At 42.5% G+C, this 21420-nt stretch overlaps 1 protein-coding gene across 1 annotated transcript in view; it reads right to left on the bottom strand.

The window, feature by feature from the left end:
* csmd2 (CUB and Sushi multiple domains 2) overlaps positions 1–21420 on the bottom strand; it is a 289863-nt gene that overhangs the window by 61938 nt on the left and 206505 nt on the right. The window contains exons 29-39 of the mRNA XM_033636937.2: positions 21066–21204; positions 20631–20818; positions 17085–17279; positions 16199–16315; positions 14170–14283; positions 8855–8950; positions 7890–8093; positions 6793–6917; positions 2621–2717; positions 1567–1671; positions 1189–1307 (exon numbers count right to left, since the gene is read on the bottom strand). Coding sequence (XP_033492828.1) covers positions 1189–1307; positions 1567–1671; positions 2621–2717; positions 6793–6917; positions 7890–8093; positions 8855–8950; positions 14170–14283; positions 16199–16315; positions 17085–17279; positions 20631–20818; positions 21066–21204 — 1499 coding nt within the window. The remainder of the gene's footprint in view (positions 1–1188; positions 1308–1566; positions 1672–2620; positions 2718–6792; positions 6918–7889; positions 8094–8854; positions 8951–14169; positions 14284–16198; positions 16316–17084; positions 17280–20630; positions 20819–21065; positions 21205–21420) is intronic.

The following is a 21420-nucleotide window of genomic DNA, read 5'->3' as shown; positions in this document are numbered from 1 at the left end:
ACAGGCATATGCTGGATATCTATTTTGACAGTATGACTGATATAACATGTACGATAAGATGTGATTCTATAATCACTGTTGGCTATAATTATAGCAACTTCATTCATATGTGGGCACGTCTACATAATTCTCCTAGATAGTGTTCCTACTGCAGATACTGGGAGCAAGGCAATATTCTTGCCATTTACATGATTGCGAGTTAGTAGTGTAACTTACCGGTAATGGTATAAATTATGATTTGATTATCCAGAGGAAATGGTTAGCAGACATTGGCTTAAAGTAAACTGACTGCACATCTTTCATGGAAGTAATGTTAAGTGAAGTAATTATTTTGACTGAAATAATTTTCTCAACATTCTTTTTTTTTTTACTCACACCTGCTTTTTGTCTTGCTGTTATTAATCTTCACCAAAGCTCTTTGTCACAGCAATTGGACAGGTCCGGATGGACTTGTGTAGCGCAAAGTGGAGAGGAAACTCTCAAATAGAATTTGTGTGAACTACTGCATCCAGTGTGTTGTACAGATGTCACCATCTGTCCCCTGAAGCCCAGCTGACTACAGTGGGAGCTCTGGAGGATGTGCAGAACAGTCAAACTCAGAGGCTGTGCAGAATTCTGAGTTTACAGCACATCATCCAATAAATTACAGGCAGCAGATGGAGGATACCTGTCCTGATAGTATCTGTCCTGATACCTGTCCTGACTGATACATGCATGCATCATAACATCCAGGGTGGATGACAGGGATGAATCAAAACAATCATCACTAAATCTATAATCTATAAAACCATATGACCAATTTTTCCAAAAAACACTAAGCTCAGCATATGCATATGAGGTGTATACATTCTCTAACTGGTGTCTATTAATGCTAAAGTCACAGTACTCCATATTACTGCAAATATGTTTACACTGATTTAATTACTCTACCATAATCAAGAGCACACAGTTCACTGGGGCTAAAAAAATAGATACATACGTAAATAAACTTCTAAAGTTAACTTAAATATCTGGATACACATACATCCAGTTTACCCCAGATTGCTTTATCCACTACTGTAAAATGTGACCACTGCTTGAGGAGATAAGTGAAAAGGACAGGAAGGACACCGGCAAAAACTAGAAAAGGATAAGCATCAATGTATGGTTGCATATGACTGAACCACACCTGAAGGTAGGAGATGTTACCTGTAAAGTATATCCCGGTTCACACTGGAAAGACACCACGTTATTCATCTGAAGACGCTCCCCAACCTTGATGCCATTCATAGGAACCACAGGCTCTGGACAGTTGGTCAGAGACACCGCTGAGAAAAAGATGAAAAAAGACGACAGGGACAGAGAACAAAGAATGGAGATTTAGAAATTATACAGAAACACAGAGGATTAAAAATTAAAATATCATAATGCAAACTGCGACTAAAACATTGCAGGAGAGACAACTGACCCTCAGGAGAGACAACCAGCAAGGCTTTATAAGAAATGCACTCCTGTTGGATTTATTACTTCTGCTCCTCAGGGTGTTGGTACTTTACATCCAGTGATGCGAACTGTTTTTTCACTTACTTTTGTATTCCAGCCTGAATCCAGCTGCAGACACACTAATATCAGAGAAAAAGTGGAGGTAGAGTTGGTTGGAGGTGCTGTTGAGGAGAGCTGGAACCGTGGTGCCTTGGGGAGAAGATTAATAGTGGAGTTTAGCAATGCTATCTCCTGCATGGGCCGACCATAACTAACTGTATAAGCTACTGGCAAATAGCTGAAAATCTTGTTCTTTTTACGTTTGCCCACTTAAGGGTGTGTGTGTCTGTGTGCACATGCAGCAAAAGTGCAGGCATGAATCACTGTGGATAGATGTATCAGGATTTTTTGGGAACACAGATGCATAATAGTGCAACCTATTTGCGTAAACAAGACAAAGGAAGGAGCTATTAGTTTCTTTCAGTGTGTGGGAATGTATTCAGCTGGTAATAAATGAAACAAAAATCCGTCCAAAACAACAAAACCAAACAAAGCACTTAATAAAATCATATGTTCTACAGATACAGCATGACCTAAAATTGGTTGTTTAATAACTCAGATTTGTGAGCCTGGCACTTCTCTTTCATCTCTATACTTCAGGGTACATCTAACATTTACTTTTGGTCAGGTTCCAAGCACAAACAAAGGGACAATTCCCTGTTGCTGTATCTTCGTAGCAGATACTGTAAACAAACGCTCAGTTCAACTTCACACAGCAGAGGCTAACCTTTGTAGAATTGGACCAAGATTTTTCAGGGGAAGCTCAAACACTTTGGAAATTTGAAACTTTTCCATGACTGCACCAGCTGCCTTTATCTACTCTGAATTTAATTAAGCGATGTTACAATGCCAGCTGTGTCCCATGTTTAATACTGTATATGTTGTTTAACACATACAGTATGTGATCCAGGTCATATTCTGTTCTGTGAAAACTGATTAGACTATTCTGCTGCTCTATGCTTTTTCTGGCAAGTATACAGATGGGTGATTTAAAAAAATGTGTTTCGTGTCCAAGGTTGAGGTTGGAATAAACATTGAAAACGTGATTAAATACACGCATGGAAACGGATGCACACATACCAATACATAACAGCAATACCTGAGAAGCTGCCAAGCATAGTGTCGGTGTTGTCTCCTCCGTCGAACACCTCCAGCGAGTCCCAGTTCTGCTCTGTGACAAAGCTGATTACCTGGATCTGAGGCAGGGAAGGGATCGACAACAAAAAAAAGGATGGGATTTAGGAAGCAGAGCAGTAACAGTAGGGTCAAGGGTGGGTGTCTATGGGGAATTCAGAAATGAGATTGAAGGGCTGAAGACGAGTGAGAGGCACACAACATAGAAAAGTGAAACTGAAGTCTTGAAGAGAATGGCCATTTGGCTAATTACTACTCTCATCTCTAGGGTAGCAGCTGTCTCGTCCCTGACAAAGTGAACTACTTGAGCCTATCCCAGCTGACATTGGGCGAGAGGCAGGGTACACCCTGGACAGGCCACCAGACTATCACAGGGCTGACACATAGAGACAGACAACCATTCACACTCACATTCACACCTACGGACAATTTAGAGTCACCAATTAACCTGCATGTCTTTGGACTGTGGAAGGAAGCTGGAGTACCTGGAGAAAACCCACGCTGACATGGGGAGAACATGCTAACTCCGCAGAGGAGGGCTCCCTCCTGCGACTGAACCAGGAACCCTCTGGCTGTGAGGCAACAGTGCTAACCACCACACCACCATGACGCCCTTAGGTGAATACAATCGTCTCTCAATCATCACTTCTGAACCAATACACTGTAAGTGTGTGGCAGTGTATTGATCCGCAGAGACCCTGCCCTCTGCCTGTATGGTATAGCAGTAGTGTGTAGCCACCAGCCACTAGCAGCATGCAGGTGAGTTCAGGACAATATAAAAGGGTAAAGACCAGGTAGTGGCAGCACACATCCAAAAGCACGGACACAGCACCAAAAACACGCAAATAAAGTGAGGTGAAACACCAAGCTTGCTCCAAAGCGAGAGTGTATCTGGGGTCTGCTTTCACTTTCACTTTCTCTGGCAAGCACTGAAGTAGAGGATGAAGAACGACGTGGACTTGGCCTGTTTTCTGTTGGACAGGTAGGTGCCGACGGTAATTTGTTAGCTTGCTTAAGTATCGATTTTTCCATTATAACAAATGTTACATTACTGTAGTAGTACAGTAGCCTGTAGCGTACATACAATTGATATAGGGAGGATCAGTCAAGTTTCAATGTTGAGTCTACAAACAGTGAGCAACAAATCCTGCGAAGTGTACTCAAATAACATCAATAACATTCTTTCTATACTGTTTAAGGTATGATCAAAGCTATGAAGGTCTTTAATAGCAGAAGTTCATAATTCTCCATAGAAAAGAACAATAGTCATTGTGCCATAAAGTGTGCCTTTGCTTTCTTGTCTTTATTTCAAACAACCTTTTGGAATGCTGCGTTCAAGGGGTGGGCACTGGATTTGAAATTAAGAAAACTGTATGACAGCTGCAGAGAATGTTGGATATTCTTCAAAGAAAGGCGGACTGAGACTTCTAACTCAGTGTGTCTGTGTCCTCAAAGAACAGTCACCACCACAGAGAAAAAAACAGATACCACATACTGTAAGAATAGCATTCTGGATGCTCAGAGAGATTGCCTAAATTATGGATTTTAAAACTTATTTGGCTGCCGAATGCTAACCAGAAAGTGTGGGAGGCTTACCCCAAATAGATAAAATTGCCGGAGCACTAACAAATTAAAGTGACTGTGTGAAAGGGGGCCGCGCTGTGCCATCTACTCCATCTTTGTTCTCTGTCTTCAGATAAAATTCATCTGTTTCTTCAACATTCTTTGTGTTCTCAATTCTTGTACTCTCTCCAAGCCTCCCTTTTCTGTTCCTCTCACATTTAGTCCCCGGCCCTCTCCTCTGCCTCTGATGGTTATAGATCGGATACGAGCCAATTAAAGGGGCGGTAGGGGCTCTGGCGCATCCCGGGGAGACGACGCAGATCACAGATTGATCTTTCATTAGGGAGCCACGGCAAATGTGCCGGCAAGGCACCTCGCTCCTTTAAGTTCTCTTCTGGATCGTGACACTCCAATCTAATGTGTCTCTGCGAGCTGGTAGAAGGGGAGCAACAGAGAGAAAGAAAACGATGGCATGAAGAAGATGAGGTGGACTAGGAAGAGGAGGGATGCAGCAAAGCCTCTACAGTTAGCACGTCACATTTTGGTAACACAAGCAGTGATCCCTTAGCAAATAAGGAAGTGTGTGTGTCTGTGTGTGCAGTGCTGGCCCAGAAAGCTATCATGTATCATCACCCAACTATACAGATGTCAATCAGGTACATATACATTACAGTGTCATGTCGTTTGCCTTTCAGAGCATGTGCCTACAGCCAGCTCTCTGTTCTTATTCTTGGTCTGTTTCACCTCCAAGCTATTGCCATGTTAGTGTGTAGTGCAGCATGCTAAGTGTGCCTGTGGGCCATCTCGTGTATTTGACCTGCAAGGACAGTCAGCTGAGGTGGAGGAGCTAATAGCTGAGGGACTGCACTGAGGTCATTAACCACAGAGGCTGAAGCGTAAGCCTAAAAACTTTCCGTCAGGCAGATCCACAGGGACTTCACACAGGTTCCTGGGGGGTTTTCCATCACACACGCATCAAAGAATAAGAATATGCAAACTGAATTAACTCCCAAGAACGAAAAGTAAAGTAATTGAAGGGGCAATTATATAAAAATGCATTTCAAGTTGTGCAATCTCAAGTTTCTGGTATAGTGATCTGCTAAATTAAATTCTGAGCCTCTGTAAAGTCTGAAGACTTTATCGTTTAGCAGCTCTCCTGTACCCTGAGTACTGTAAATGCTATAACTTAATATACTGTGGGTAGCTCTGTTAATTAGCCCTGGGTAAGCTGAAAACATATCACCACACAGGAGCTTGTTGTCGAGGCCATGCAGAGCTTTAAAGGCTACAGGCTAAAGGTAAATAAAATCAGCTAATTCCTTTAACAGTGTGACAAGAGACCGTTTTAAGTGAACAGATACTCATTATGTTTTAAGAGAACTGCAATAGGTCACTGCAGCTCAGCCTCAGAATATTCATTAATAGACACAAGCTGTTAAACTAACATGCTGACAGTAGGCAGATAAAAAACTATAAATGTTCTCGTTTTATTGCCTGTTGAGTTAATTATTATACTGTTTCATGAAGAGTATTATTATTATATAATTTTTCATATCTGGACAGTGTGTGGATAGGTTACATTTTTTTTATATTTCTAAAGTATACTTGCCAAAACACAGTTTCTGACTTAGGGATGAGTTAGGGGATGTAACGTATTACACTATGTTATTAACATAGTGGAATCTGTCTCTGATTTACTCATGGATTAAACTCATTTTTGCATGATCTGATTATCACAATTCTGGGTAACACTTTACTTGAAGGTATCTACATAAGGGTGACATGACACTGTCATAACTATGACATGACACGATCATAAACTTGTCATAACATTATGTACATGTTATAAACGTTTATGACTGCTGTCAGTAAGTGTCATTCGGTTTTTGTAATGACAAGTTGACATTGTTTGGGTTGTCTTGATTATGACAAGTTGACATTAATCAAAGTGACATTACCAGAAGATGTCTTTGTCATGACAACATGACATTAAATTTCTTTGGGATGTCCTTGTAATGACAACTTGACATAACCAGGATGACATTACTAGAAATTGTCCTTATCATGACATCTTGACATTAACCAGGACGACAATACCAGAAGTTGTCTTTGTCATGACAAGTTGACATTAAATTTATTTGGGATGTCCTTATTATGACAACTTGACATTAACCAGGATGACATTACCAGAAATTGTCTTTGTCATGACAAGTTGACATTAAATTTGTTTGGGATGTCCTTATAATGACAACTTGACATTAACCAGAAGATGTCTTTATGTTATTGTCAAGTTGTCATTATCAACTTGTCATGACAAAGACAACTCCTGGTAATGTCACTTTGATTAATGTCAAGTTGTCACAATCAAGACAACCAAAACAATGTCAACTTAATGACAGCAGTCATAAACATTTATGACATGTTCATAATGTTTATGACGTGTTCATGACAGTGTCATGTCATAGTTCTGACAGTGTCATGTCACCCTTACGTAGATACCTTCAAGTAAAGTGTTACCCAATTCTGTCACCCAGGAGGTACGCCGATGCCAGGGGGAAACTCTGCAACACAAACCTGGATCCCTGATCCTTCAGGAACAGTGATCTTCCAGACACAGTTGAGGCTGTTGAGGTACGGCTCAGGAAAGCCAGGAGATAAGATGGTGCCAGTTCTGTGGGTCAAGTTGCCTCCACATGGAACTGTAGGGAAAAAAAAAAGGATAAAAAGGGATGAGCTTGATGAAAAGACGTCATATCGCAGTGTACCAAATGTATCATGGCGACAGACGGGATGTACCAAGATGTAAGGACAGCAGATTAGGTGAATGCCAACAATAAATAAATAATAAATAAATAATATAAATTTGCACACTGAAATACTATTGAAAAATTTGTTAAAATTCCTTAATCTTCTTTGTTAATCTTTTTCCTCAAACACAGATCTGATTATGTTAGTGGGATTAAGGAGTTTCCTTCAAACAAGTGTTAATAGGCAAACAGGATGAAGATCACACAACAGGTTAAGTAAAAGATAAGAAAAAAATCACAATAGTTATTTAAAGAAGTTCATTAAATCACAACTACTCTCAACCAGCTGGCCAGGAAAGCACACACACACACACACACACACACATACACACACACACACACACTTGCACTGTTATACTAGAAACAGTGTAGCACGTCTAGTTTACACTCTTACAACACTGTCTTCCCAGCTTGCTCTGCACATTTACACATCTGGTGACAGCACAGAAGCATCTGCTACAGCTGTATGCAGTGTGTGTGAGAGTGCGCCTTTGTATATACATGTGGATATCCCCCATATGAGCACGTGTGTATGTCTGTGTGTAGTTGTGACCCTCAGCCGTGCCTGCCACCTGTGAACTGCATGGCTGAATCTCGCTGTATCGCTGCAGGCAATGGCTGGCAGCCCACATCTGTGTCGTAGTAACGAGAGTTTGACACTTGAGGCACCAAGTGGGAGAGACACAGAGACGGAGGGAAAGATGGAAAGAAAGAGAATGAAAAAATAAAGTAAACAAAGAAAGAAAGAAAGAAAGAAAGAAGCCAAGAAAAGAGAGCAAGACAAATAAACAAACAAGCTGGCTGGCAAATGTTTGTGTCTGTGTTTGTGACTCTGGTGTGTGTATTTGAGTATTCATGCCCTACCTATACAGCTGGGTATGGAGCTGTTCCATTGTGCCAGGGCATTGGGAACTGTCAAACATTCAATGGCGCTCGATCCCTCCAGCATATAACCTGGACTGCACTCAAAGCGGATCACAGCGCCAACAGCAAAGTTGTTACCCATACGGCGGCCATTGCGGGGCTCAGGGACCGAGCTGCACTGGGTGGCACTGGTCCGTGGCACAGCTTTGGAGAAACAGAGTGAAAAACAGGGTGATTAAATGTGTTGATTCGATGTCATCACCTGTGACATTTCCAAGAAAATGGCTGTTTCTCTCTTCTGTCGCTGATTATAGCCAGTTCATGATAGATTTCACAATTAGTTCTCCAAACACTTTGTTTTCTTGTAAGCTTTTCTAAGAATCTCAAGACTTCATCAATGGAGTTATTTGTTAGGAAAGTTACTGTGGGTGTCACTGAATGATCACACTGTGTCCCAAATAAATAATACAAAACATGGTATTCAGCTTCTCTTTGCCTTGTGGTTCCTTCAGCTTACTTACAATAAAAAAATGAATGATTTATTCATTAAACTTTCTCCAGAGCTGCAATTGCCTTTGGATATCTGCAGCAAATGTCATTTCTGGTACAGTGCATTGTTTAAGGAAAATAACAGTTCAAGAGAAAAGACCCTCTTAGGGGAATAGAAGAACAGGGGAGTTTAAGCACAACCTTTTTCAACAGACTGCTATACTTCTACAGTGTTAATGCTCCAGAGCACACACTTCTGCTGACACACACATACACACACACACACACACAAGCACATCACAGCTCAAGCTGCGGCTGAAGGTGAATCCTTTCGAAATAACTCAACAAGTCATCTATTATGGAGGGGAATTGGGCTGTTAGAACAGAGGGGATCCAACAGGAACAAGACAGCAGGATTTGTTTGTGTGCATCTGTGTGTGTGTGTGTGTGTGTGTGTCTGTGTGTTACGCACTTACCCTGGTATACCAGGTGGAATCCTCTAGAGCTGGATTGGCCTTTGGAGGTGAAGCGGATCAGGATTTGGTTGGAGGTTGCTAGTGGCAACGACTCGCCTGAGATGAGAAAAAAATAAAAGACACTTTTTTAGCAAAGTGTTGCCTTCAGTTTATATTTGTGTGAGTGCACTGCCACTGTTTCTAACTACATGACTGCCATCTAATCACCTACGCAGTTAGATAAATAATATTGCCTACATCAGTCTTGTTAAATCACAATTTAAGTGTGAATTTCAGTGACTATTTTGGGGACTGTGTGTGTCCAGCATGAGAGGAAAGTGGTAGGAAATCTGCTAATGATGGTGTAAAAGAGAGCATACTGCAGCTCTCAGAATATGGATATATTTGGAAGCTATGATCACATCCAGCATTGCAGGAAAGTGTGAAGTAACATCTGATGTCAGTGAAAATCTATTATTGAAGATATGAAGATCATTTATTCTAGAGCAGTGCTAACTAACTTTAGGCTTCACGTTAGGACTAGGCTTATATAGCTTTATGAGGCAAACTAAGCATATCACAATATGCAAATTCATGCTGATTATTAAGATCCTAATATTTTACTGTCATGATTAGGCTTATCTGCTATGCTCATTGGATAGCAAACAATTTCCTTCAGCCCCTTGTGACTAAATGGAAGTCCTGATTATTGGCACTGATAGCACTGTGTCACATGTACAGCTGAGCATCTGACCGCAGTCGGCCTCTATCAAGTCATGTTCTGGGAGCTTAGAGGCTACATTAGATCAGCATATGAGCTTTGAACAACATGTTAGCTGACTGTCATGCTCTTTGTTTTTACCAGCTCAGAAATATTTATAATTTATGGTTAATTTCTTTGTCTTGTCCCAGCTGGACTATTGTGGCTCTCTGCTCACATCCCCAATTAACAAATCATTACTGGAGAATCTGCAGCTGGTTTAAAATGGTGCAGCATGCCTCCTAAGTGCTTTAGAAGCAGCTGCGGGGATCACAGCTCCCTTGACTTTACTTTATCATCTGCTTGTGAAATACAGAATCAAACTCAAGGTTAGGTTTGTCACCTGCAGTGCAAGGCCTTCCAAAATCAAGCTCCTGCTTAGAGTCAGAAGTCTTAGCAGCATAATGTGCAGGCGGGACACTAAGGTCACCTGACCGGAGCTTAGTGGCTGTCCATCTGTCATAATTCAGGACCAAGGATGACCGAGCTTTTGTCAATGCTGCAGGTTTTTGGAACGGTAAATTTGGTCAGTTGTGCTCTGTTTTAACTTGGCATGTGGAAACCTATTTGTGCAGACAGGCCTTTCAGTTGGGTCTAAGTGTATGAGATTAGTTTCTGATATCCACCTTTTGCTCTACTGGCTGTCACATCTTTCAACTTACAAGTCCTGAGAAATTTTAGAGGGTTCAATACTTGTTGAGTGTTCAATTCCTCCAAGACCTTTTATCTCTGGCAAAATGTCAATCCCATGACTATAAATCAGATCCTCATATTTCATTACTGCTATGATCACCCGCTGTCCCCATCAGCTCATGGTGTAATTAAACTCAAGGAAAACCCCCGTGATGCATCTACTGTGGTGGAACACTGTTTGTTGACTGACGTAGAACATGATACAAAGTGTGAGCATCTCTGCCTCTGCCTCTCTGTCTCTCTCTCAGTGTGCTGCTGACTGGCTCTCTGCAGTGGATCTCATTACTCTGTGTCTGCTTGCTGTCACACTGTAGTGGGAGGCAGACGTGCTTAACCCCAGAGGCAACATCTGTGTGTCTATGTCAGTGAGTCGATCCTGTGCATGCATGTTTAGCTCACGTTTTAAAAGAGTGTGTGAATATTTCTGCACCTTCAAGTGCAGTGTCCTGAGATAGCTCCGACGGCACAGTTTCTTAAAGCGTCACCGCCGTGATTTTTCAAGTCTCACTGTCGGATCCCCAAGGCATGCTGGGTAGTTTATTAGAAGACGCCCTTGCTGCGTGCTGTCATGGTGACAGTGTTTCATAATTTGCTGCGCGGGGCAGGTATTCATCCAGACAGATCAAACATGTGTCAGCACGTAACTTATCAACCTTCTGGCCACGTTCCAGCTCCAAAACACTTTGCCCTTATAATGATCCTCCATGCTGGCGTATGGAAGACTCACAAGGACGGATGTGACTTTGGCTGGAAGTCAATAGTCAAAATTCAGCGGCAGTTGTTGGTGTGCACTGAGTCGGATGCAGCAGTCATGGGGATCAATGTCAGAGATTAACACTCCAGCTGTTAAACCACAACTCAAACAGGTTTAAAGTTAAAAATAGCCCCGTAAAGAAATTCACGTTTTATAAATAAATCGGCACTTTCACTGAAACAAAAGCAGCAAAGCATGATCGCAGTGAAATGGACTCACTGGTCACAGATAAAATGATGGCCAAGAGAGTGACAACTGCCTTTTTTTAAAATCAATTCAAAAATTTGCATTTAGATAAATCTCATTGATTCCTTGATCCAGTGCTTTTGTCCTTGCTGCCTACGTGCCGTCTCCTTCTCTTTTCCAATTCTTACCTTTTATCATTCACTAATTCATCTCCCCCTTTCCACTCATTTTATACTGTCTGTCACCGCTGCCTTCAAACAGTCACAATCATTACCTTTTCTTGTGTGATTTGCCTCGCCTAACATGACAGTAATGACAACACACTGTTGAATGCTATACTGAGACGAGAGTTTAATGTAATATGCTTTTCAGGGTCAGGATAATCATAGCAAACTGCCTTTTGTTTTGAAAACTGTGATTTACCATGCTTGACAAATAATATCCTGCCGACCACTAAAATACTCATTACCTGGCTATATTTTACTGCTCATAATGACAGCTTGTATATTTAGTCTGAATGGGTGAATTTCTGGCTTTACAAGCTTGCAGATGTGGATGTTTGTGGATTTGTGAGCTTCGTTTTCCTTGTGTGGTGCATGAAGGTACACACTTCTGGATTATGCCTAATTCATGCTAGTTATGCCTGCGTGCACTAGTTCCTCAGCAGCACCGTCTGTGTGGGCTAAAAGTCTCTCTTCCCTTGCCAAACTGTGTCAGCTCTGCTCTGCCATGCCTGGTTAGAGAGCTCTGTGAACCTGCCGCCAGGAGTCCTCAGTTAATATAGCGGCCTGTTTATTGAGCCGTAAACTGGATTTTCTGAGGCTGCCCTGGACACAAACCAAAGTAATCATTTTGCTTTTGTCAAGAAACAGGGCGAGGGCAGGTTGAGATGGAGGGCTGCCCTAAAGTCACACACCTTTTCACTCCACCCCTCTTGAAAGGTCGAACCTCCCCTATTCAAGCTGTTTCTTTTGTGGTCCATCAATACAGTTCTGGCATTTATCACAAGCTTCCGCAATTTTACAAGATTGTTGCAACAAAAATCATTTGTTGTCCTTGGCCTTGTCACTTTTATCCTTACAACAGTTATCCTATTTGCTATCCTTCATTCACACACTTGTTCCTCTCTTCCATCTTTGTGTACGCCAACTGTACATCTGTTGGACATGTATTCAGACGTGTTTTCAAAAGAGGGCACACTTAATTTAGGGACTAGTTCAGGTTTAAACTTTATCTTTAAGATTAAGAATAAAGTTTAAATTAGGATTACTCTCAACTAAAATAAAAACAAAAGTAGGGCTGGGTTATGAGCTCGTGCGATGACTAGATTTTGGATACGCTTTGGTTACCGTTTGGCATTCCGCGACCAGGGTTAAGGTGACAGCATTGGGTTGTGAAAGAGTGCAGTCAACAGATGTTTCTCACATGCTTGGCTGAAAGTACTTGCGTCTCTTGAAATTAACTGGGCAGGAAAATACGACTGCTGTTCATGGGAAACTGGGAGTTCTCTCCATAACTGAATTTTAAACTGTGAATAATAAATCAGAAAATGCTGTTGTGATATTCTAAGCTTTGCTAGATTGTATGGTCGTGTTTGTTAATTACATAAGTAAATTAAAGGTCTTGGAAAAATGTAAAAGTAGTGTTTGTAGGGCTGTACCAAATAGCTCAAAGCCTTGAAGCTCTACTTGTAATGTTGACATTTGAATCTAAAATCAACATTTGAATGCAGTGCAGCTTTTTTTGTATTTCTATTCATTCCGATTAAACCCAGTATTTCTGCACAGTTAGAGACAGGGCAAGACTTACCCGCTAAAGTAGACTCATAGTGTTACAAGAGCTGTTGAGATTAAGATGACTTACAAGCACAAGCCAAAAAACTAGGCCTGCTGTGATGGATCAAGCCCCCTTTAACAGGTTAGATCGCTGTGGTTTCCTCCCGGTTGATGGAGTTGGTGGTGTTAACACAAAACAAGTGTGACATTTACTGCCCCTGAGCATGTTAGCTCCCATGCTAAAAACATGTTGGTTATGCTGGTAGCAGATCCACTCTAGTGGTTATGGAGCAGCATCAAAAATTACATTTATTCATCAGAGAAACTTCATTTAATTAAAAAAGACTAACTCATTAAATCTAATTAATCACTTTATTATTATTAATTATGAATTTTGCTTGAGGACTTTATATTTATTCTTTATTTTTAGGATGGTGACATCATGAAATATGAAGACAGACAGTCAAAGCTCTATTCAATAACCTCAATAGAAGCTTTGAATGTTAAAAAATGGCATTCGGTACAGTGATATGTAAAGAAGAAGCTGAGATTGTTGCATGAGCAAGATCATAAAAATAACAGCCCTGATTTAAGGTTGTAATTTGCTACTTACGACAGTTGTGATAATGTTAACGCAGCTTTGAGTAGCAGGCTTAAACCCGGGCACACAAGTGTTTGTGTATGTGCGAGCGCCCTTGTTCGCCTACATAACTGCATCCGCATATATCCTGAGAGTTGACGTCTGTTTGTGTAATACCCCTTCAGGAGTATGTGCATGCGAGTCTTCTTGAGCCTGTCTGCTGATATGTTATCCCTGTGACTCTTTAGGTTGTTGTTGTCGCTGTTGAATTGTTTTACAGCTCACTGGAGCCCACCTGCAGCCACGGCAGCTCTGCCTGTGTCAGCAATTTGTCTCTGAGTCTAACCGGATCCCTCTGAAAGGGATACGGCTAGGACAACATTTTATTTAGTCCCCTGTCATGTAAATAAAAAATGGCCGGGAGATCAAATAATCAAATCAAAAGCATGTGCACACAACCTGCAGTTCAATGTATATAGCTTCTATTTCCCACTTCCCTTCCCTTCTAATACCTGCTATAATATCCCCCATAGCAGCAACCCCAAAATGGGAACGCATGCATCTGAATGTGTGTTATGGTGTAAGTACCTGTGTGTGCTCCGGAAAGGGAGCTGAGAACCCGGGAGTGCTGTGTCGCTCCATCATAAACCTCCACAATGTCATTCAGAGCTGTCTGGAAGAAGGCGAATTGACTGAAGACCACTGTAAGAGACAGATATGAACAGAAAACTGACATCAGAGGAAACTGAAATTAGCTGAAATGAGTGACTGCATCAGTCACACGCAAAACTCTGAAATCCATTTGAAATAACACAGAACTCTGCACTATCCTCATTCAAAAGAATATCATCAACAGCAATTTCACTCAAAATGTCTTCTTTAAAGCGAGGTGGATAATACTGCCAGTTATGACAACAAGACCAAAAAATGATATTACACGACTAGATCAGCAATCCTGTCTGGGCTTGATGGCTTGTCAGTAGATGAAAGGCTTTGGCAATGACAGCCAATCTGTTGTACAATGTGCAGCTAAAGCTCCACGATGGTGCTTTCATCCTTTCAACCCACCCTTTCTGCAGCTATTGCCTGAACATATTCAGCCCTTTCACATCTCATCTAAGTCTACTTTGCTTGTATTTTGTAGGTTGAAGGGAGGATGAGGCAGAGATGGAGAGGGCAGAGAGAACAGAGGACTAGTGCTCTCCATTAGGTGTGATGGCAGGACCTTATCTTCGGAGATACTCTTCAGCATGATTCAGTGTCTGTTTTCTCCTACTCGGCTTCAGTGGTTTCCTTTATTTGCACATCCTCTTCACCTCTATCTGCGAGCCGAGTCTATAAGCCAGTGGTTGCAGTGACACCCACCCTGTCCTCTGCATTGAGGAAAATAGCCTATCATTAGGGCTGGTGCATCAGCCTAATGAGAAGCGGCAAGAATGGAGGCGAGAGCAATTGTGGCTCTGCACGAAAAAGTGTGTTGCCTTGGGCCTCGCTGTCATTTTCCAGGAAAATGCAAATGTGGACTTTAATTATTTCAATTTCCTCCCTCGCTTTGACTCCATAGAGTGAAATATGATGCCGACGGGGTCTAAGAAGAATGGGTGCCCAGTCGTTCTGGAGAAGCGCCAGACCTCAGAATGGGCATCATGACCTCAACATGCAAAGACTGGGGTGAAGTACCCGAAACACATGCCGGCCACTGCTGTTTGGTGTAATTTAACAACGGCGGGACTTGAGCTTCGCCTTGGAGAGGCACCACTCTGATAACTCATCAGAGAGCCAGAGGGACGAGAAAAGGAAGCGGGAGATACGGAAAGGAAGACAGACAGGAAGTCAAGCAGGGAGACACTGGGGGCAAGTAAGTGAAACATGCTTGCATCTGTATTTGCATGTTTGAGCTGTGTCACACTTCAACATTGTTTTGCTCTCTGAATAATTTGCTGCTCCTACAGTATGAGATAACATATTGGATGCAAGCTGTGACCTTTAAGATGGAAATGCCAAAAAGTAGTGAAACTCAAGGAACTCTGGATCTTTCAGACACCAATTATTTTTTGGTGTGTATGTGTGTGTCTGAGACAGACATATTGTAAGCCTGGTGTGTAAGATAGTGATTAAATTGCTCTGCCAAAGTAATGTGAAAATATGTGTATGACAATGAGGAAAAATTGATATGGGAACTATCAATCACTGTGTGATTTTACTGCGTGTAGGAAAATATGAAAAGAAAAAAAAAAAATGCATTCTGACTGAAGCACTTTAATTGCAAGTTAAGAAGACGATGCGTGTGTGTGTGTGTGTGTGTGTGTGTGTGGGTGAGTGTGTGGGAGCTTTTACAAGTTTTCCAAAAACTTGTTGTCTCCTACACATCTGTCACTAAGAATATTTAGGTGTGGAAAAAAAAAAGTTCAGCTGTTTTCCCCTACCTTTATTAGTTCGATGGTGAAGGAACACATAGAAATTAGTGAGGCACTTGAGCATAGTTTAAGGGCAATTTGTGCATTATAGAATAACTTAATTAAACACCTCTACACACTAACACACACACACACACAAATGCACAATTAAAAATCTGCTAGGAAAAAATGAACAAATACCATGCTCCTTCTTCGCTTACCGTAATCTTTGGGCACCACCACGGAGTACAGACAGGTCCGTGCACTGCTGTAGTTGCCAGGGTAACCAGGAGACAAGACCACTCCCTCCAAACCTGAGTACTGTCCACCACATGGAGCTGGAGAGAGACACAGAGATGAGACATGAAGAGACAGGGCAGATGGAGAAGGACGGTCTAAAGCCAATAGTGTGGAATTCCATTTCTCTCCAACCTCCTGCTTTTCCATCCCCTCTGTTCCATTACTCCTAAATTACTTTTCTTGTCTGATTGGGTTTTGGGTGGAAGATGTCCCTGGTGTTTGCCACAGTGAAATTGCAATGTTTTCCAAGTGTCCCTCTGGGTTAGCCTGGGTGAGATGAGGCCCAAATCTCCTCTCCTGCTTAAAGCCCCGAAAAATGCTCTGCGCATGCTTGCATCGGTGTGCAAGTGTGCTTCCCATGTATGTGAATGTGTTTTGCTTGTGTGGAAAAGTGCGTGGTATGAGCTTGCATTCCACCTGACATGTAACTGAGGCTTCACACTGTGAGAGCCAGATTCGATGACGTCGGGGACCTTTTACCCGCTTTTCAGGGGGAATGTGCACAGTGTGTCAGTTGTGTCGTGGGAATGTCAGAGAGCAGCGAGGATGACGCAGGTTCTGTCGTGTGTGTGTGTGAGCAGCAGATATGCAAAGTAAGGAGCTCTCTTCAAACTGCAGATTAAATTAAAGCTACACCCTCGCATCTATGAACGTTAGCAAAACCCACAAATCTCTGCACATATACCTGTAGGAATGGGCTCCATGCAAAAATCACATAATCACAAATGCATGTTTACATGTGATTAATCTATAAGCACTGATGTGGTTTGGTGTTCCTAACAACCGTCTCCAGATGTCAGTGTTTACCAATGCAGATGGGTTTGGGTTTGTTCCAGCTCGGCTTGCCGTCTCCCCCCATGATGCAAGTGAGGGTTGGGTCTCCCTCTAGTGTGTAGCCACTGTCGCAGTGGTAGGTGACAGTGGAGCCCAGCTTGAGGTCGGCACCCACCCGAGTCCCATTGCGCACCAGGCCCGGCTCGAAGCAAGACTCCCTGGGGTTCTCTGTGGAGGGAGGTAACAAGGTGGAAAATCAGCGTCAGAGGGGAATGTGTGTTGGTATTCAATAAAAGGATTTTTGCATCAAGCTGCAGCGGTGACACCGGAATAGAAATTGTTTTCTGCCTAAGGTTCCTGATATTCTCGGATTTCTTTCCTCCTTCCTGCGCCGCTTACTTTGCCCGTCCTCTTTTTCCCGTTACCCTGTGCTTTCCTCTTTTAGTAAATATATCTCACTGACTTCCACTTTTCTCTCTAGAGCTTGACGGTGCCCTTTCATCTGTGGCTGCTGGAGGTATGTATGGCTGTGGAGACAGACAGGCAGCTGATTGAGAGTGGCATTGCTCTGGCCCAAGGTCTGCTGACTGCACACAACCGCCTCTCACACAACGCTTCACTGTGCAGTCAACTAGAGAAGACAATGCACATACGCAAGCTTTCTCTAGCGAACACACACACACACACACACACACACACACACTGTATCTAACCACATATCAATCACCACTCCTGAGGTCGTAAGAAAGATGTCTCACTCAATCAACCATCACATTGTTCTTAGGAGGAAAATGTACATGTGAGAGGAGACCTGTCAATTTGGCACATTTCACACTCTTACAGCTAAAATAAACATAGGAAAAATGCCCAAAGCAATTTAGCTCAATCTTAAACAGTTTACTCTAGTCTCACGGCAAACTTCAATATTTGATGACTTAACACGCGCACGCTCATACAAAAGGGAAGGTGAGTCAAATACTTTCTTTTATCAGAAAAACTTCCAACTTACAATTCAGTGCCCGACAGAAATGTGCAGGAGGTTTAACTCAATTCCAGCCAGCTGAAAGCAAACTTTAAATGGGAAGCACTTCAACAATGTTCATAGTTGTAAAGGTCAATCGGGATGCCAACATAGAAAGCTACTTTTCACTTCTGTCTTATGCCACTGGTATTAACAGAGCAATTTTAGCGCCTGTCCCTGAATTGATAATGTTAACCTCCCTGGGTTTGATTTATTGTGTCTATTCTCTCTCTACCTCTAAGAGGACCAACATGTTGGAAGTGATTTGTGCATTAGGTTTTTTCTTGTTACACCATCTGCCATTTGAGATGGGGTTCAATTTGCACTATCAACAACCTCCTCCTGTTGTGCACCATCAAGCCAATTCCCTTTATGCTATAAAACAAGCATATTTCATGCAAAATCAATCTTCTCTGTGCATAGTAATTATAACAAAGTCTGTGTCTAACTAAAGTTCTAATGATTTATTGATGATAAAATGTACATGTAGCACCTTGGATAAATGCCTAGTTTCTAAGCTGGAAGCTGGGGACCTGCTGACCAGACAGGAGGCTGCCCTTCATGGCTGAAGTGCTGGAGCCAGGCATGTGGTCTGTCTGTGTGATCTCCTAGGGCACCTGTTCTAGACAGGTTGAGCCCTTTCGTGGGCTGATGTAGACCTGAACTTTCCCTGGCCGCCTCCTCCATTAAACCGACACACCTGGCAAGAGACAGCGGAGGCGTGATGGATGTAGCGGGCATTAGGTGTGGACCGGCCCTGGACACAAGCTAGTGGTGAGAAGGTCGGTCGCAGCAATAAAGACGGCCGATTTAACAAGCCTTGCCCCGGGACGTTTGCAGGTGTGAGAGAAAATGGGCGAGTGGCATCATCTGTTTTGGAAAATACTCAAAGGAGTTCAAGTGATGTGATGAGAAGTGAAAATGAGCCTAGGAGTTTGTGAAGGTATTAGATTAGACAGATGTGAGTATGCGGGTGCTTCTTTGTGTGTATCTGTCCATGTCTCTGTCTATGTGTGTTATTCAAATGTGACTCAGGCATGGCAAATTTTTGCCCACATATTTCCCCGGAGAGCCTAATCAGACATGGCCAGAGACACAGAAACAGAAAGACATAACGACTGCTCGGTAAAGAGGCTGACAGCACCTCAGGCAGATTTTGTAATGCAATTTTCAGTAGCGGGCTGACCAAATACTGGCTGGGCCAACTCTTCAACTTGCAGCTTCCTCACCAACCAGATCCAAACACGCAGCCAAACATGCTTCTGTGCCATGTTGTTTGTCTGAAACTGAGGTGGTAATTTATGTATTATTTGGTTATGGTTCATTAGTGTGGAGAATTGGAAGTGGGGAGAGGGAGTTTTTCTGAGCCACACACTGGGTCCATCTGCTCTACCAGATTGGCCATACAATATCACACACTCTATCACACACTGCAGAAAATATTGCTGGGAGTGAGTTAAGGGGTAGGCTCTGTAACACTGTCTCAACAAAACACAGCGCTTCACTCCGTTTAGGTACAATTTGCAAATGAATCACAGAGCTGCTCCTCACAAACAGGGTGTTCTGGAATCAGCTGAATTGCTTGTATAGATCAAATCCCACCTCATAACCAGCCAAAGAATCAGGGTTGATCTGGAATTGGTTAAACGTCCGATACCTTAAACAGCTCTAATTGAGGCTGGGAGATTTCGGAAGGTTTAACACTGTTCTCTCAAGCAAAGCCCTTCAGAAAGATGCCCAGTCTAATTTAGAGATTCTACAGTGTCTATATATTTGTTAGGAAAGGATTTAACATACAGGCACTGAGGCGTTACCTTGTGAGACTGAAACACAGAGGTTTATCCTTAAACCAACTGGCTGTCTGTCAAATATGTGATCATTCTGCACCATGTGCGCAGTACAGAGCACCTTCTGTGAGCAAATAAATTCGGGTCCCCCAAACAACATGCTGCGGTCAGCTAAGCCCAGACATGAGCAGACATGAGACAACAAAACGTTGTTTGCTCTAATTTATGAGGAGCCTTTTGTGCAGCTGCAAAGCACTGATCAAAAAGAGCTTAAGCACACATGCTGTCGGCTTTTCATTTTCATAATTCTTTGTGTTACCCGGCTACTAGAGGAGGCACAGATCAATAATGACGCCCAAGCAGGCCGTGGCACAAATGGGAGCGTGGTGATCAGGACGCTGCAGCACACCCCATTCTTTTTCTGAAGCAATTTTCACACCACTAATCTCACTCGCTTTGGACTAGACACAAGAGAAAGTTAAAAAGAAACAATCTGCAAGGTCGATAAGCAGCAGAGGGTAAATCCATTCTCACTCTGCCAGAGGAAGAATTTTAAAACATGAATTGTTTAGGGGATAAAGCTTCACATACTATTTAAAATTCACTGTTTTGTTCAGAATCTTAAGACACTGGAGATGAAAAACTGATGATGAAAAACTCTAACAGACACAGATACATAAAATCTAAGTTCCTAGTAGCTTGACAGTTTTGTCCAATTAGGCAAAGACAGTAATCTTTCCAAGTGAGTCCTCCAGTTATAAAGGTGCTCACCTGTGTACTGCAGCACAAATCCATTGCTGCTGAGGGAGGCGTCGCTGCGGAAAGCCAAGAAGAGCGTGTTGGAGCTACTCTCAATGCGATCTGGAACGTCTGTGCCATAGAAACTGCCCAGCAAGGGGCTGAGGGAGTCCGGCCCATCGTAGATATGTAAGAAGTCATAACTGGGCTCCAAGCTAAACCTGGTTGTAGAAGTGTACACACAATGTACATAAACACTTGCAGCTCACATGAACTACAATATGGTGACAACAAACTTCTCTGGCATTATTTTAAAGTAAGGAAATTAATTTTATCATAGGAGGTAAAATGATAATGTATTATTGAATATACATGGACACTGTGTAGAACAGGTTGGAGATAGCTACACATACATTTTCAATTCAGCCCAAACACACATGTTGCAATTAGTGTGCGACTGAAGCTTACTGGTTGAAGCTGAGAGCGATGACGTAGTCCTGTGTGACAGTGACTGTCCAGTCACACTCCCTACCATGGGGGTAAGGCTCAGGATAGTCTGGAGACAGAATCAGCCCACTGGGACCTGTCAGGTTTCCACCACATGGAGCTATGGAGAGGGAGACGTTGGTGAGTAAACACAGATTTTCAGTTCCTGTGTAACCATTTCATGCTGATTATCAACCACTTGAAAGAATTACTAATCAGTCCCTGCGATCGCAATAATTAATGCAAATTCAACTAAAGTCCGCAATATTTGTCGGGGCTTGCAATTTTTCAAAAGTCCCGCGATTTTTACGCATTTTCCAGCCGACCGGAAGCAGCA

Source organism: Epinephelus lanceolatus, chromosome 16, assembly GCF_041903045.1.
Source record: "Epinephelus lanceolatus isolate andai-2023 chromosome 16, ASM4190304v1, whole genome shotgun sequence".
In the NCBI taxonomy this organism is placed as follows: domain Eukaryota; kingdom Metazoa; phylum Chordata; class Actinopteri; order Perciformes; family Serranidae; genus Epinephelus; species Epinephelus lanceolatus.
The sequence above is the reverse complement of the archived record's forward strand: the minus strand, read 5'-3'. Positions and strand labels throughout refer to the sequence as shown.